The following is a 17,938-nucleotide window of genomic DNA, read 5'->3' on the forward strand; positions in this document are numbered from 1 at the left end:
GGTAAAAGAGGGAATCTGGCTCGGGAAAAGTTGCCCTAGTAGGAGGGGCCCAGTTTCGGCGGCTAGCCCCATGTTAGACCGCTTGGCCCTTTTTTTTTTTTTTTATTACTTCTTCTGAACTTCACTTACCCTACGCTAGCTAGATGTTGTGAACGCCGAAAGTTGTTTTAAAACCATTAAATCACGTCCCCTGACAAATTGAAAGATACATAGGACATATGAATGACCTCCTAGTATTATCGCAGAAATTGAAAATAAAGACCACAAAGGAAGAATAATTAAGTAGGGCTAACCTGCCAAGAAAGTTCCATTTACACTCCAGAAAACCACATGTGGCTAAGAACATTTTCAAATAATATGAAGTTATTTTCACTCAAAAAATGTGTAAAAAATTACATTATTCATACTTCGTCACTTATAAATATTCTGCCTCATAAAATCACATTCAGTGTTCATTAACTAGTATCGATATATTATATCAAATCAAATCAAAGTATAATAAAACATCAAATAACTGCTATGATGTCACGGGGCGGCTGGCGCAGTGTACGTTCGGAAGGAACATACCCCACAAGAAAAAAAGTTCATAAAAATCAACATGCATATATAATATAGAAATGCAATAATTTATGCTGTGATCTTTATTTTGTCATAATATGGAAATACAAGTTATTTTGTTTTCTAAAAAACTTCTCACATTTTCAGCTAAAAAAAAAAAAACTTTTCACATATGCATGGTGGGGGAGGGATGTTTAAGGAAATAGATAAATAAAAATAAGTAAATTGATATGTTGTTACGGAGTCAATGGTGTCTGATGATGTGTGTTGTGCGCGTGTGTGATTTTTTTTTTTTTGCCCAACGTGTGTGAAAGTTATTCACCTATTGGAATTTTTGGGATTTGAAATTTATAATTAAAAATCTTTCATCACACACAACATCAATATACACAAATTAATAAAATTGGCCGGGTCGGCCAAGAGGGGGAAAAATAACGAGAAAAACACAAACAATTGGATATTGGTCCAGAGAAGAAAGAGACAGTTGGAAATGAAGGTTTATTTGCATTAGGAATTGGGGGATCTGTAACTTTGAAACGCGTGGAATTGAAAATCAGGGAAGTTAATTTATTGATAAATTAAGCTGGCGCAGTTACAATTAATTTTTGGGGCAGTATCATGACTGTATATTTGATCGATGAGTAAAGTTAAGCACAATCATGCAAGGATGGGAAGGGACAACTTGTTGAGGAAGGCTTTATCATGTCCTTGATTTGATTATTAGTTGATAAGTGTGTTTCCACAATAATTAAAGTAATAATAATATGATTCCATATGAATGATATACAGGCGCAGAAGCAAAAGGCCACATCATATCTCTCATTTTCAGTTGGATGATGTATCTCCAATTCATTGGCAGCGTTTGGTGATGAGTAACACCACCTTCTGTGACATCATTTCCTTCAGTATCTACGCAAGGTATCTAACTATAACTAAGCAATTCTTAGCCCGTACATATTGACATTATTGAAAATAATAATATGTATATTACTAGTATTAATTATGTATTTTACATATATAAAAAAAAAAAAAGGCAAGGGCTTGTTTGGTTCGTGGAAATTCAGGTGATGGGAAAGGAAAAACCGATAACGTAACATGTGTCTCCTCCCATTGTCAACGGTCAAGCGCATTTGGTTGCTCCATGTCCCCGGCAAGACCATTCCCCATCCAACCTGCATTAATTCTTGCGTTTCACAGTCAGAGTGTCGATACCTAATGCTCCTTCTGCAATGAGAATGATGCTTCCATTTACCATAATGCCCTCATCTTTTGGAGGAGATCGAGGCATAGGAATTAATTAATTAGAAGCTTTACGACGACCTCAAACTGAACATTGCCAAGTGTTTGATGCTGGATCTCGAATCATTTTCAGTCGGTCATATAAGGAGGTTTTGGACACGAGATCTGGAAGCTTCCAACACTGCATGTATCACTGATGGCTTAGAGCAGCCATAGGTGAATATCGCATATGCGTTTGACGTCTTCTTCCACCTCCTAATTAACTTCCTGCTTTTTGTTTGTTGGAATTTATATATATGTACATGGTTTTTTTCCTTTCTATAATTAGCAGGTCTAATATGGTTTTTCAATAATCCCTAGGTATTATGATGCAACTGTGACAATATCTCATTGTTCATACAAATATATTTTAACTCTGCACAAGGCATGCATGATACATGCCAACTGAAAGGAACAATAACTCAGAGAAAAATGTCGATCTTCCAGATCATCATTTGAAGTTGGATACTAGATGAAACCGTGCTTCAAATTGATTAAATGGGGAAAAGGAGAGCAGGGGATTGGGGTGACTTTCATTATTAGAAAGAAAAAGAGGAAATTAGACAAACATTTCAGATATATAGACCTAACGGATGCTGATGACTTTAAAATATATGGCCTGTGCATGCATGTCTATATGAAGGGCGGGGAAGGTGGTATCTAATGAAGGGTCGCGATCAAATGCGTTAGGTCGGACGATATTTGTCAGCTAGCTTTAGGATTTTTCTGCATAATTAGGATCTCGAGTTTAGTATTAGACAAGGTAGATCATCCTTCGTGGAAAATGTATTATAATTGATAAGAGTTGCAAAAGTATATCTTGTTCATAAATTTCAACTCATTTGTCTTGTACTGCTTGCTTGGTCAGAATTAGATAATCCATTTAATTTGGATATGGCAGCACTCAGCCCCGCGCTTCATTCTCAGCCGTCCTTTGCAAACAGAACTTCACACACAGGCGCTTCTGTCAAATCTTTTGGCTCGCTCAACAATTGAAATATCTCTCTTCTCTGACCTTGACAATCGTCATATCACATATTAATTTAATTACATGACTGTGCCTGATTGCCGGCGCTAATTAATTACTTAATCCTTATGATATTGCATTAGTTTGAACATATAAATGAATGCGTCATCTTTTGAAGCCTTTGAAACTTATCTGATTGGAAGAAACGTGTTTATAAATAACAATCTGAAGGGTGACCTTTACATTTCTATCTTTTGTAATTCTATCTTGTTCAAAAGTTGTAAGAAATAATTGACAATAAAATAATGCTGGCACTCATGGATGGCGGTGAGCTAGAAGGAATTCTCCCACAATGATTGGAAGGCAAGCATATAAATAATGAGGAACAGTTACCGTCCACCAAGAATGGGGGCGTATATTGTATATAGACACACACTCTTTAAGACGTATGGAATAGAGAAAGACAAATTTAGTAAAGAGGAGACAGTTTGTTCACATGGCAAATCAGAAACATGAAGGTTTGGCCAAGATGGAATTGTGTAATTCATAAGAATAAGGAAAAATAATAAAAGAGGATGGCAGGGTCCCACGAAGGATATGAAACTGTGATGAACAGAGCTATGGAGGTAAGGAAGCTGCAACTTTGGCTGCGAGGGTGATGGGTGAGAGATTAGACAGGCTTTTGTGATTGAGGTCCACTAACTCTTAACCCTCTCCACCCTCGCCCCTGCCTTGTTCTCTTTGTGTGGCCTCCAAAATCTGCCTCTTCATCCACTTGTTGCCTACATCCTTGCGGCTTTCTTGCCTCAAATCCACTTATCCCATTCACATAACTCAAAGCAGCCTCCCACAGCATATACAACATATTTTATTCACATTAGCAATCTCAAAGCTTTGCATATAAAACTATCTATTAGAGCAAGATGTATAGAAAGAAAAGTTATCCTTTCTATTCGAATATAACCCAAAATAAAATTAAAAGTCTCTAGCAACAAACAAGATAGTTCATTGGATGATGACTATCAGAGACCAGCAGAACCATATGCCCTCCGATGTGGAGGGGGACCTTGTACCTTAGCTTGTTACACTTGGGAATATTACACCAGAAGCTTCACCGAGAAGACTCAGTATATATCATGTATACCTACTACTATTACTACGGGCTATCTAGTTGGGGGAACTAATTAGAGAGGACATATATAGAGATTCAGGATCGTAATTGCTTGTATATGTATCGATCAGCTAATTATAGTCTTCGACGGAGTCTTCGGGTTGCGGGTACTCATTCAAGTCGGGTTTGTCTGAGGTGGTTTGGGTAGAACTGGTGGAGGGAGAGGAGGCGTGAAGGGCTGTTTGGAGGGCGTCAACTCTGGCGCCGACTTCGGTGGCTTTCTTGCGTATGGAATCGGCGGACATGTCGCCGCGGCTGAGGGCGTCGTCTTCTTGGAACAACAGCTCGGGGAAGTTGAGGGAAGCAGAAGGGCCTCGGAGGTAATAAACGGCGGTGTCGTATGCGCGTGCGGCGGCGATGGGCGTGGTGTAAGAACCGAGCCAAATCCTGGACCTCTTGTTGGGTTCTCTGATCTCAGCCACCCACTTGCCCCACTTCCTCATCCTTATCCCTCTGTATGGCTTGTCCTTCGCTGCTTTTTGGTGTTGTCTCTGCTGCTTCCGCTTCTCTGGGCCGCTTCTGCTCGTCGTGATCGTCGAATCCCTCGAACAACAGTCTCTTTCTTCCATGTTAATTACTGTACCTACCCACCGACTTTTGCGTTAGCAATAAACCTTTGTTGCCCTCCCCCAAAAGATGAAACGGAAAACTATTTCTATTGCTTCATCGCTTGAGGAGGCTTAGATCTGTCAATAAATATCAGGTTGTGAGCCCTGAAAGTTAAGAAGAAGATTCTGTTTTCCAGACCCAGAAAAGACTTGGCCACCAAACCATGTTGCTGTTGTATTAGTTTATATTTATAGACGAAAAATGATGAGGGGGAAAAGAAAAGAGTTTAGAAAGAAAGAGAGAAAGAAAGAAAGGAGACTTGTTTATATGATGTGCGCTATTATTCTTTCAATTAATTTTTTAGAGAGAGAAGAGTTTCGTACTTGGCTGCTAGTCTGTCGACTGGGTACGGCCGCCACGTTGAGCTTCCTTTAAGATAAATCCAAACATGGCCGACACAATCCATCAGACCATCTCCCCCCCCCCCCTCTCTCATTTGAAAGGCCAATTTGTTCAGGGATTCATCATACTCCTGAGCGCCGACGAGGACCGCTTGCGCCTCTCTGTGGATAGTATATCGATACTAGGGTGCGATATTCATTAATAATTTAATATTTACTCTGCAACATACCAGAGTATTTCTTATTTTGAAAATTTAATAGAAATATATGAATAATACAAAGTCAAAGGCTTCATTTTTTCAGAGATAGATGTTGATATATATATACACACTACTCGGTCTCTTATTAGTTATTATAAGATTCTTTTAACTAAATTGTGCGGTTTAAGAAAAAAATTAAAATTAGTTAAAAACAATTAATATGTAGTAAATATAATTTTTTTAAAATATATTCCTGTATATAAGTGAATAGATGTGAGAGAGTAATAGTAAGATAAATGAAGAAAGAAAATATATTAAATATATTATATTATGGATAAAATAGGTAATAATGCATTAAATGTTCAAACAAACTCAAAAAGGATCTTATAAAAAAAGAAAAATCTATTTAAAAAATTAGATTTTATAATAAGAGGCGGAGGAAGTATAGAGTATGTCGCAGATTGATATTTTCATGGACGCCCCTTTTTCTGCTTTGCCTAGGGTTTTTGTCTTTTTCTCTCCTATCGATCGTATATAAGCAAGTATGAATGTATTTATGTGTAATTTGAAAGTGGATGAATAATTAATTAATAAAAAGGGGATAATTATACTCCTTCAACACTAAATGTAGCTAGTAAAAAAAAAGCTAGGTAGGGAGTTTATTTTGATCTTAAATCTAAAATCTTAATTCATTTTATTTCTCTTCATATTTATCTATTCATCCTAGATTAATTCGTTTAATTTATAAGTTGATACTACCTCTGGTTCTAAATATAAAAACTAACTAAATATTCAATCTGATCCTAAATATAATACTCAATTTACTCTATCTTTTATATTAATTTATTTTTCTTCAAAGTAGTCTTCGTGATGATGACACATGTTAAATTGTTTCCATTCTAATGTACGTAACTGATAAGAATATTTTAGGAAAAATAACACTCATTCATTACAAATAAGTAACTTAATTAATTTTTTAATATAAAAATTAGTTATCTAGCTCTGATATATATTAAAGACAATAGGTAGTTTATGCCTCTGATCCTATTTATAAATAACTTTTAACGTATTTCACATAAACAGAAAAAAAACATTAAACTTCATTAACTCTTATTTAAACTTTAACAATTTTTTATTTTTTTCCTATTTAATATATGCTATATGTCATGTAAACAAAGTCAACAAAATAATAAACGAATGGTAAAATTATACATCTATAAAAAAAATTGTCTCAGTACTCTATAAATAAGACAAAAAGATGTCTTCTCTCTCTGCCTTACAAATAGAACTATAGGAGTGTAATTTAATATAGTGTTGCATAAAAATATTTAATTTTAGGAAAAAAAACTAAGTAACCTTTTTAGCTTTTTTAAGCAGTTCTTATATTGATATTAATGATAGGAAGAGCAATAATTTGTGGAAGGGATTAAGCGTGAGATGTGGAAAAACAAATGATTTAGACGCGAGGGGGGGTGAGTTAGTGGTTTGAATAAAATGAGAGAGGGAGAGAGATATGGGTGGGTGGAGAGTGGACAAGTGGATGAATATAAGCGAAGAGGGGGAGGAGTGGGTGGATGAGGCAGGATCAAAACTGTGAGGATCGGATGACTTTCCGTCCACGCAATATATGAATGAAAGATCACATTAACACACACCAAATTAGATCATAACAACAAATATCTGTGGCGTTGTTTGTTTGCGTGCTCATAATATTAACTACTTTTATTTTCTTCCTCCCTTTCATCACTTAAACCGCGCCCTATTTATTACGCGTGTTGAAATTTCACCACCCAGAGTATGTGCACGGCTAACTAGATTTGTAACTCCGCTTTTCAATCGAAAGAATTACGAATATACTGTATACGTGCAATTTCATGGCGAAATTGTGGGCGATAATAATACACGAGTCGATCATATACGATAATTAATTTGGTTTTAGGCGATAATTGGCGAATGTGTTACTACCTCTGATTCTTAATATAAGACCCTGTTTGACTTTTTATTTTGATCCTAAATATAAGATCCCAATCCATTTTATCTCTCATATTTATATATTTTTCTTAAGGCAGTCCTTCTAACAATGATCATTCTAACTAATACGCTTGATTAGCAAACATATTTTGGGAAAGAAAACACTTATTTATTATAAGTAACTAATAACTTAACTTATTTTTTTAATATCCTTAAATTAGTCAACAAGCTCTTATAATTAAGACGAGAGGTAATATTGATGATGGATCACATGACATCAAATGATAAAATAGTGGACAGAGTAAGAAGCACAATAATTAAATGATGAGCGTGGGAGTGACATTTAGGAGGGAAAAAAAAAACTGCCGCCCTTAAACACCTAAAACAAGAAAAGGATATCTTTCGAGCTAAGCAACAAGAAAGGGGGAGAAACCAACTGAAAGCTGGGGAATGTGGAATTCATGGGCCACAGGCCACGCAATGGCGGCACACCCCCCCTTTTCTCTCTCTACACAAAACTACGATTTTCAATCTCATGCGCTTATTAATTAATTACATTTAATTAATAATAATGGCGATGATAATTGAACAAACTTGTTGGAAAAAAGTTATACCCCTCCTATTTTTATATTATAAAATAATTCTTATATTTAGAATCATATATTACAAAATAAATCTTACATTCAGCACCAAATGAATATATCTAATTTTCATCTCTTCATGTCAATCACTTTTCCTCTTTGAATATTTGCACTAATAATAGCAATGAAAACTTTGAGTTTGTAAAAATATATGTATTAATTAGATTTTTGTCGATATATTTTAAAAGAGACAAACACGAATTTACACATATAATTAATTTTATCATTAAAAATTTGTATATTTTTAATTTTTTTTAAATTCATCACCGTTAATTTCTATTAGCAAGAGGGAAAAGAAAAAGGATCCATTATTAGGATGAGTTAGGATTAATTAAGACAGTAGCATGTTGGGTCATCGTGGGCATGATTGGGGGACTGAAAAGATTGAGGTTAAGGTGGGCATGCCACAACCCTATCATGCTTCTCTTCTCTTTTTAAACACCAAAAACGGCCAATTATAAAAATTGATCCACTTATTACCCTCGGGATCCTTTATTTATTTTTTTAGTTTTTAGTATTTTACAGATATTTCCGTGGCTCCATCGTAACCCAAAAAAAGTAGGTAAACATTTTATCAAGGTTTAAATTTAGATATTAAAAATAAATATATACTCTTCATGTTTATAAGAATGAGGGAGAAGATTTGTTTTGAATTAAATATTTTATTCTTTATTTATTGTTGTATATGTTTTTTTTTTAAATTTATATTAAATATGAGTAAGGTTGGGTAGCTGTTGAGTTTTAAAGTAAAGCTATTAAGATTTAAGATTTTTTTTAGTTTTCATAAAATATACTGTAACTGTCTATTTGGTTAAGCGTTGGGGGGCTAAAATAAGTTCAGTTGAGCCGAAATAAGTAATTATAAAATCTATTTATCCTGGTTGGCTAAATTTTTTAATTTAAAATCCTTATATTGTTTGAGAATAAGTTACTGGGAATAATTTTTCGATTGAAAAATCACAATCAATAGAGGTAATTCAACAACGAGAATTTCTCTTATCAACCATTGTTAGCAACAATTATTTAATTAAAAATATATTAAAAGAATAATAATTATACTTATGGGAATTATATTAAATTATATTTCTCATATATATATCCTTGTTGCTTTTTAGCAATTATATACATATAAGTGATTTTAATAAATAAAATTCAAACATAATAATAGTTTTAAAGTCACTTATAAAAAAGAGTATACAAATAATTAAAAAATTATAATCATTTAAAGTTAGAATTGTTCACTGCTAATCTTGACCCGTAAATAGAATAGAATGGAGGTTGTCTAAATTACCCTCGATTTTTCGCATGGTTGCGGGAAAAAAGTTGGCCAATGAGAGGGGAAGAAGAATAAAGAAAGAAGCAAGTTTGGGTGATGGAGGGAGTGGGCCACCACCTAACTGCCCAGCGTGGAGGAGGCTCGTCGGCAGTCCATTTTGTCCGCTACTGCCATATGCAGTGCCATCATCACAATCATAATAATATTATTCATAAACAACTCCCAAATTATTTCATCTCATTATTACCATCATGTCGCACTTTGACATTACTATTCCACACAGTCCTTATCAATGCCCAAAGCACCTGCACACAGATATACATAATTAACATCAAAATTAAAACAAAACCAATAAAACCCAATGCATATGAAAAGGAAGAACCAATATAAAGAAGTGTACCCTTTAGGCGAACATACGTGGATGTTTACTCGCAGCACGAAATACGGCACAGGGACAGTGATTGATGAAATTCGTAAAATACTCTATGGTCTCGCATCCTTCTCCTTTTTGTAGATCACGGGCCCGTGATATTGAACCAGTAAAGATGCATGAATCGGCCATGAAAGTCAAGACCGAAGAAACCCTGCAACTTGCACGCAGACACATGCTCCGCTGCTTTACCACTTGACGGCTACCAGACCCTGAAGCCGTCCATTATAATATTAATATCTCATACTACTATGCATTAAAGCCGTAGATTCAGTACACACCAATGTCCATCCGTCGCAACAAACTAACCAATCATAGCCCTCGCAGCAATATGATGACAAATAGAAAATCCCATGTCACTGTCAGACTTCATTGTCTTGGGAGCAAGATCAGTACCATATTGTAATTCATGAATCCTCTGGCTCATAAGCTTTTGGGAATATAAAGCGGGTGAAGGGTACAAGCTGAGCAGGTCCTACTGATGAAAACCTGGCCTTCCAGGGACCAACTTGTGCGCGTGTGTGTGTATAGTCTTACTACAATTCATTATTGTTGCTAAACAGCCTGAAATATGTGCGAGTGCTGCCTTTCCACTCCAGTCATGCCCCTTCAGCTTCTCACACCAGTTGTGTCTCCCATGGCTTCGGCATTGACGACAAACAGATATATACTCTGACAACCTGAAATACATAAAATATTGGATCGGTACAGTAGACTGTAATACATAAAATGTTGACTCAGATTTAGCCTTCCAGTGCATTTGGTTTGAAATGGTAAAATGCATGTGTGTTCCTGGGTAATGGCTGGGGGACCGGAAAAATAGTTTCATGTTTTGTTGAAGTGAAGAGTACCATAATACTCATCAAATTTTAGCCATTCAAATTTAATACTCATCAGGTTGCAATTTAATTTTTAATATTTTTTTTTTTAAAAATGTGTTTGTTTAATAAGTGCATAATTCAAAATAAATGTAATTTCATAATTATAATTTTTTTTAAAAAATAAATTTTTATTTAAAAATTACTAGTTGAAACTTTTAAATCTAGACCATTAAAACTGTATATGAATGTTTTAGATTACACGGCAGTGATAACCATTGTGGTGCTCCATTAACAATGAAACTGGTTTCCCGAAAAAGAGTTTAAACTTTTATCACCTGTTCATGTGCATGACGGCATTTTAAAGTGTGGTTTTCAAGTGCATGACCCAAAATTATGAGGGGAAGAAAGCGCAAATGTGAGGTGCCTCACTTCCGTCTCGTTGCCCTCTTATCAGTCCACGAATGACACTTAGCGGTCCCAAAAGGCGAGCGGGTTGAAAGGTCAAGCCCATCTCAGAACGACTTGGGCGCAGCTAAATCATAAAGGGCACAATTGTGGTCCTTGAGCCTCCAGTGTTCCAGGAAGCCCAAAAATGAAAAGCCTGGTGTGCAGATATCCAAGAGAGTTAGAATGAGAAACACTTTTCCGATAGTAAATATAAAACCTATTTCATAGTTTAACTTATACTATAAAATAAGTCTTATATAATTGAAAGGGTAGAAAAATATTAACTATTCATGTTTATTTTTTCCATTCCAAAGTATAATGTTATCCTAATAAGTTGTTAATATTGACCCAATCCAGCAGTTACTTTTTTAAATAAAAAATTCATTCAAATATATTTATTAATTAAAATGAGGGATAAGGTAGTTAAATACTCTTGAAATATATACGAATGAGCACCTAGTACCTATAAGCTTTTTTAGTTCTCATATGTCTTGAAAGTTTTATTTCTTGGCATTTTTGCCTTGAAGAGATTGCTCAAATTGTATAATTTAAACAGTGGATAACGGTTATGGTATTTTTGCTACTAAAATAAACTTTTAGGCATATGAGATATAAATAAGATACAAGTAATTCAATCATTCAACATGAAATACCATACACGTTGAATGACTCGAGTAAAGTTAACGAGAATCAAATGCTTTATGCAAAAACCTAGAATCATGTAGATGTAAAACGGGCGTGGCGGATGGCAGCTTTAGGCGTCCTAATTGAAAGCAGCAGGCACGCTCAAGAATATGATGACCAGCAAGCACTGACACATTAATGCACACACAAAAACCCACGCCATTTAGTTTCTTACCTCTTCCATATGTTTAAATTAAATGAAATTGCCCAAAAAGAGAATAGGCGTTGTGCTGACGCATGCATGACACGTCGGTTTTGGCTATAAGATGAACGTCCATGGGTACATCAAGCAAACTGCCACAAGCTGGGTTTAGAGAACTCTTGTCAGCAACACGAGGGACAAACCAGATTACGAGCTCTCTGCCTTTGTAATTCTGCCATCAGTGCCCTACCTTCATCATTGCCATTACACTCTCTCTCTCTCTCTCTCTCTCTCTCTCAGAGAAAAGAGCTTCTTTGGTCCCCTTGTCTTCCCCTCTGCGTTCCCCTTCATCTTTTAAGACAAAAGTTCAGAAGAGTGCCCGGCTTTCTGTTTCGGTTGACTTGCCACTCATTGCCTCTCATTCTCACTTTTGCATCTCTATGCGATAAAGCCCCGGCCCCATGAGAATATCAGGGCACCCAATTCTTATAGCTTTCATAAAAGCAACCACATCCAACTCACTGTTCATTCTCAAAAAAGCAAAGTTCTTCACTTGTGGCCTCAATTTATGTATGCCTTTGCCTTTGTCTTTGCTTCACGACAGCATCCTCTGCATCTTCCTGCAGCTCCACATTTTTTAAAAAAAACTATATCTTAATTTCAACGTTCTTAATTTTTTGGTCCTTCTTTGACTTTACGCCTTGACTATAGCCATGCATAACATTCAATCCCCTTCTAGAATATCATTTCAAAAATTCTGAAAGTTTCGTCCAATCATATATTGTCGTTTACTTGGGTTAATCACCAATTCGCACGCCTCTTGGCCTGGATCAAGGCATTTGGATTACTATTATTAGTATAATGGAACGAAGCTAAGTGCAATAAGCACCCTGCGGCACTGACTATAAAAGGCGTCTGTCGTAATAATTTAAATAATAATGCCCGCTTTTCTCAGCTGCATCATCCGAAAAAGGGAAAAGGCAGTACAATGATGTACCATCATAAAAATTAATAATTGGTCACAGAATGATTATCAATCATACGGTTGATTGCTCCTTTACTACTCCTACTCGTTTTTCACATAATCAAGACCCAAAAACGACAGTGATCGTTTAACGACCATAAAATTTCTGAAAACTCAGCTACCAGAAAATCTATCTGCTTTTTGAGAGAAATGTATGCCTCTGACTAATTAAATCCGTACATGAGCTTCAAAGATAGAAGTTGAGATCAAATATATGATGATGTGTGGGTGTGTGTGTATATATATATATCTCGAATAATTATATGGAAATGCGTGGCGAGGACGGGGTTAAATGTATAAACAGAAAAGAAAAGCATAAAAAAAAAAAGAGACGAACCAGGAATAGGTGATATATTTGTACAATTGTGCCAACCCAACTTGATAAGATTTGGTAGAGCCACAAGCAAAAGTGATGGAATAAGACAAGAATAACATGTGAAAGTGTTTTTGATCGAGTACACTACAGTGGCACCGTCCCATAAGTCAAGAAGACATTTAAAAATGGAAATGGTTACTAGCTAGAAGAAGCAACCCTGCCGTGCCGCAATGGCCACTGGATTAAGCGAAGAGTTTGGGAAAGAAAAAAAAAAAGGTTGAATTGAAACAATCGACGAACATAAGTACACTAATTTTGTCGTTGGATTATGGAAAGTGTCGGTGATGCTCGCTTGCTTTTCTTTTTCGCTGACAGTTATTGGACTAATTCTTTATTCCATCAACTTATTCCTATTAACATATGGTAATAAATTTAATTTTTCATTGTGTGATCAGGAGATTTGAACTCTGATCAATGTTTACATACATGGTTACAGCCATCATAATATAATACGGACATGCACCGTGTACTTTTGTAGAAGAATATAGTATAGGATTGCAATTAAATTATAATTTTATCATATTTCAATGATAAATTTTAATGATTTTCTCTCGTGTTCTAAATTATTTTAGTTAAATCGTTGATTTACAGACATTAAAAAAAATTTAGTTATGTCTGTTATTTGTAAAAATATGTTTTAATTTTTTTAAATATTTCATTTAATTATTCACATAGGAACTTATTCTTATTGACAGGTTTATGGTAAAGAATTCCAGGCCTTTTGTTATAGTTATTTCTTATTGAGTTGATAAGTAATACGAGTAATTTAATTTTAAAAATAAAAGAATTCATCTCGATTGGGTTTAGTTTAAACTTTTTAATGGACTGATGTGATCTCATTGACTGCGGAAAAACTAATTCCACACTACAATAAAATTAGTTACGATGGAACTACGAAGTAAATATTTTGAACTGCGAAAATCGCATAGAGAACCTCTTAAGAACGTAATTGATCAAGTAAATAATATGTAAAATATAAAATTGAAATGTTCTGCAATCATTTAATCATCCACAGATTCGAGTCGTGCGCATATAAATAATATACATGCAGTGAGTTGAGAAAAAACTTATATGTTTAATCTTATATATTTAAGGCGCTTGTTTTCAATCAAATCGAAACATGTGGATTTTTTTTATATATGTATTACTTGACAGGACAAAGCATATTAAGTATATAACTATATAATACTACTAAATACCAGAATTTTGTTCATATATTAAAAGCAAAATCTGTATGTATCTTATCGAATTGACGAGTCAATCTTAACAAATTTTGATGAAATCAGGCTTGAAATAGTTAAATTAAAAAGGAATTAAATAAGTTTTGTCCAACTCCAACCATATCAAAGCGGAGAGAGCAGGAAAACAGGATTGGAATTGGAAGCGATAATAATGTCAAAGAACAACATAATCAGGAGCGGCCGCGCCGAAGCCATCTCTACTAATTACAGACGGACCATAACCATTGGCCTTCTCCAAGTCTCTCTCGGGTTTTGTTTTGGGATGAAATCCCACAAAGTCGCTCTCTCAGCAATGTAAATGAAGACAACGCGTTCATTGCTTATTAACGACGAGAGCTTGTCGGTTCGCATCCATTAAATTATAGTTAGGGCGTATTCACAATCAAGTCTTGGTCTCCGAAAATTCGCTGCCTCGCTTTTACTGTTGGGTAACACAATAGGCTGAATTCTCTTCCTTCCTGCATGCCTTAATTGAACCAGTCTTATAGTCTACGCCTTCCGCAGCCTCCATTTTTCTCCCGTTTTCACTCTTTTCTTCCTTTACGATAAGTCCTTCCAAACCAATCTATGCATCAATATCCGAGAGGAAAAGAAAGCCGTAACAACAAGAGATGACCGAGCGGGTAAATATTGCGGCGGTGGCGGCCACCGTCGGATGTGTTTCGACGCTTTTGCTGGTGTTTGTTCTGCGTTGGTGTTATCGCAGAAAGGGAAGAAATTTCGTAGAGCCGGGAAGTCTTACCAGAATGACGAGCCTCCAAGCAGCCACGGGTAGGCTTCATCCCCAACGTCCACCGCAGCAACCTAGTGTTGATCATCCGTTTGATCAGGGAACGAAGAACAGGGGCAATTTTTTTGTGTTTCATCGAGGGATCTCCGGAAGGCCTTTGTTCAGTTGGGCTGATCATCCGTATCTGGCCGCTGACGCTGTGGAAAACGGATGGTCTCGATTTGCTTTCACGGCCTACAAAACCCACATGTCGTCTCCTTCAAAAAGATCGGCTCTTTTGGGAGTATGTGCGGCGGGTGATCAAGGAAGAGAAACAGAGGCCGAGTTGACCTGGGAAGTATGTCAGGGATCCGCCGATTTTATGCAGAAGATAAGATTGAATCCTGGGCTTAAAAGGGTTCATCCAAACAATCCTTCTATGAGTGTTGCTTCGGTGATCAGGACGGCTCTGCCTCTGCCTGGCCCTCCTCTGGGAAACCATTCCTTCCCTCAAGAGGCCTATTTTGAAATTACCATTCTATATTCCCGAGGCGATGATTATGAATCGGTTGGGAAGAATGGAGAAAGCGAGAAGATTAAACTCATCCCGGAAGGGAAATCGGAGGCTTTGGTCCACGTTACCAGTAGTCATAAAATTAACAATGTTGAAGAAGTCAAGCTTGATGGGGAAAAAAGCGAATCTCTGATGTTTTCGTTGGGGTTAACAGCGGGAGGCTCAGTTCCTTTGAGAGTTCCAGGTAGCTATCCTGGGAGCATCGGCTTCAGTTCCAACGGTTCTGTCTTTCTTGATGGTAAATTAACTGTTCTTTTGTTTTTGGGTTGCTTTTCTGTGTTCTTTCCCCAATTCGAAGAGGTGTTAATAGTCACAGTTCAGAGAATTTCTTTTTGTTAAGATTCGTAGAACAGAGGACAGAGTCCGTAGGTGACAGTGATAAATCCTGTTTTGCACTGATGTGCTAGGAAGGGAACAGCATAAACCCACTCAACTCGCATTTTTCACCAAAAAGATTAGCACTACGATAGAACCACAGGAAATGTATCCTTTAGCAACAGGTTTATTTATGTTAACCTATTCCCAAAAAAAAAAAAAGGAACACGTGGACATATCACGGGCACGCCGGCACAGTTACCCGGAAAAAAATGGTTTTTTTTTTTTCTTTTCTTCTATTGGGATATGTTATTTCTTTCGAGTAACGAGACACGCACATGTGACTTGGTGTTGGGCATCTCCTTTCAGGAATGAAGCTGGTATTCGAGTCCGATAAGGCAGAATGGGTAGGAAGTGATAGGGTGATAGGGTGTGGGTTTGATCCGAGGCAGAAGAAAGTTTTGTTCACGTTGGACTCAGAGTTGGTGCATGTAATTCATTGTCAGGCAGAGGAATTCGGGACTCCCCTATATCCAACGTTGGCTGCAAATATCGACATCCTAGTATCAGTAAATTTTGGACAAAGCGCATTCAAATATGCTCCTGCGAATGCACAAAGAACACCAAATCCATGTTTTGTAGCCCCTCTTGTAAATTCCCCTGCCAACACTCTGGGCTACGACGACAGCAAGGAGTTGTTTTCAATGGGAAGAATTGACTCTCAGTGGCTGAATCGATCTGCAACCAAAGGCGGCCACAATGGTGGGGCCAATAATCGAGTGGTAGATTTTGATGAGGAGTCCGAGGCTGATCTATTTGAAATCGTCCTGGATGGTTCCCAAAAACCTCCCAACTCAACGACTTCGTAGCTTCCGTATGTACAGATGATGATCCATGTCTGTCTGATCCTAGTTGTCCTGGTTCTGGCCTCTAACCTTGTTGCTGCTTGAGTTGTCCCAGTGGCCAGTGAGCTTGGTTTTTGCCTATCATACACATCATGGGCTTCATTTGGAACTATGTTTCCTGTCCTGTCACTTCCATAACGTGGGGCTTAATTAGTGCTGCATCACCAAATCCTCTAAGGTCATACTGGTACAAAATACAGAGACAAAGGGTTTAACTTCCACCACTAACTTGTTACGCACAGCTTCGTCTTCCCCCTCACACCGGGGCTCAAAATATAGATTTTGTCTTTTGCAAGATGGCATTCTTTTTCTCTGTATATAATTGTTATATGATTTTTTTCGAGTTCTCTTTCTCATTTGCAAACATTGTCCGATTAATAAGTTTGAGTGGGGAAAGTCGTTAATGTAGTATCAGAATTTTTTTTCTAATTGAAATGGTTTCTCTCCATTCTCTTAACTAAACTCAGGTTGGCAAAAACATTAAAAAAAAAAAAAAAAAAAAGAAGAAAAACTAAACTCAGGTTTAGGGGTTTGGATACTACAAAAAGTGCTTTTCAGAAACACTTTTCGCAAATCGAGATAAACTCCTCCACATATTTATCTCGTAACCGTAAAATCACTGCTGAAATCATGGTTTGGTTTCCATCTAAACACCCCTTTAGTTTAAGGGTAAAATAGCTTTCTTTGTATATGGTTATCTAAATAAATCGAAGGATTAAATGTGCAGCTAAAGCAAATTAGAAATTTTATCTTTTTGGAAGGGGACTAACATACATAAATAATTTATTTCAAATAAATTGCTAATAAATATTGATCCAATCAGTTCATGTGTGACTCATATAAGGAATATGGGGTGAATTAGTGTAATGAGTAATTTTTGAGCTATAAAACGTATTTTGACTTTAGTGAATCTTAAACTCAATTCACATTAATTTTTAACCATAAATATAAATCACACAAATTAAACTGCCATGTGTAAAAAGTATAAAAGAAAACTTAGCCATGTTGATACTCTGTAAGCTAAAGATAGAGCCAATAAAATACGAACCCAATTTCAGTCAAATCTAAACTGTCTATATCTAATTTGAACGGTTCAAATTTAAAGTTTTTAATTAATTATTTTTAAATAGAAAAATTATTTTTTGAAAAAATAATAATTAAGAGATTATTTTTATTTTAGATTCTATATATGTTAAAATAATTATTTTGAACAAATAAAAAAAATTAAATTTGAACTATCTAAATAAGATTAGATTAT

General features: G+C 36.0%; 2 protein-coding genes across 3 annotated transcripts; one reads left to right on the top strand and one right to left on the bottom strand.

Annotated features, from left to right (window-relative positions):
- Positions 1 to 1,028: 1,028 nt before the first annotated feature.
- On the top strand, positions 1,029 to 17,137 carry LOC114761663 (uncharacterized). Of its 2 annotated transcripts, none has more exons than XM_028951081.1 (2): positions 1,029 to 1,054; positions 16,153 to 17,137. In XM_028951081.1, exons 1-2 carry the CDS (start codon positions 1,049 to 1,051, stop codon positions 16,642 to 16,644), a joined length of 498 nt encoding a protein of 165 aa, XP_028806914.1. In that variant the 5' UTR covers positions 1,029 to 1,048; the 3' UTR covers positions 16,645 to 17,137. The 2 variants fall into 2 exon arrangements, with proteins under 2 accessions (XP_028806914.1, XP_028806913.1); XM_028951080.1 differs by lacking the exon at positions 1,029 to 1,054 and adding an exon at positions 14,335 to 15,698 and having other exon boundaries at positions 16,145 to 17,137.
- Positions 3,142 to 4,783, bottom strand: LOC114761664 (ethylene-responsive transcription factor RAP2-1-like). The gene has a single exon (XM_028951082.1). It carries the CDS (start codon positions 4,541 to 4,543, stop codon positions 4,046 to 4,048), a length of 498 nt encoding a protein of 165 aa, XP_028806915.1. The 5' UTR covers positions 4,544 to 4,783; the 3' UTR covers positions 3,142 to 4,045.
- Positions 17,138 to 17,938: the final 801 nt, after the last annotated feature.

Source organism: Neltuma alba, unplaced genomic scaffold (genome assembly GCF_004799145.2).
Source record: "Neltuma alba isolate B1F8T4 unplaced genomic scaffold, ASM479914v2 tig00011128_pilon, whole genome shotgun sequence".
Classification (NCBI taxonomy): domain Eukaryota; kingdom Viridiplantae; phylum Streptophyta; class Magnoliopsida; order Fabales; family Fabaceae; genus Neltuma; species Neltuma alba.

What these genes read in the sequence shown, in the direction of transcription:
- LOC114761664 (XM_028951082.1), bottom strand. Translation starts at nt 4,543, where the DNA reads ATGGAAGAAAGAGACTGTTGTTCGAGGGATTCGACGATCACGACGAGC.
- LOC114761663 (XM_028951080.1), top strand. Translation starts at nt 14,789, where the DNA reads ATGACCGAGCGGGTAAATATTGCGGCGGTGGCGGCCACCGTCGGATGT. An exon ending in CGGTTCTGTCTTTCTTGATG is followed by an intron (nt 15,699 to 16,144) that starts GTAAATTAACTG and finishes ATCTCCTTTCAG; the next exon opens with GAATGAAGCTGGTATTCGAG.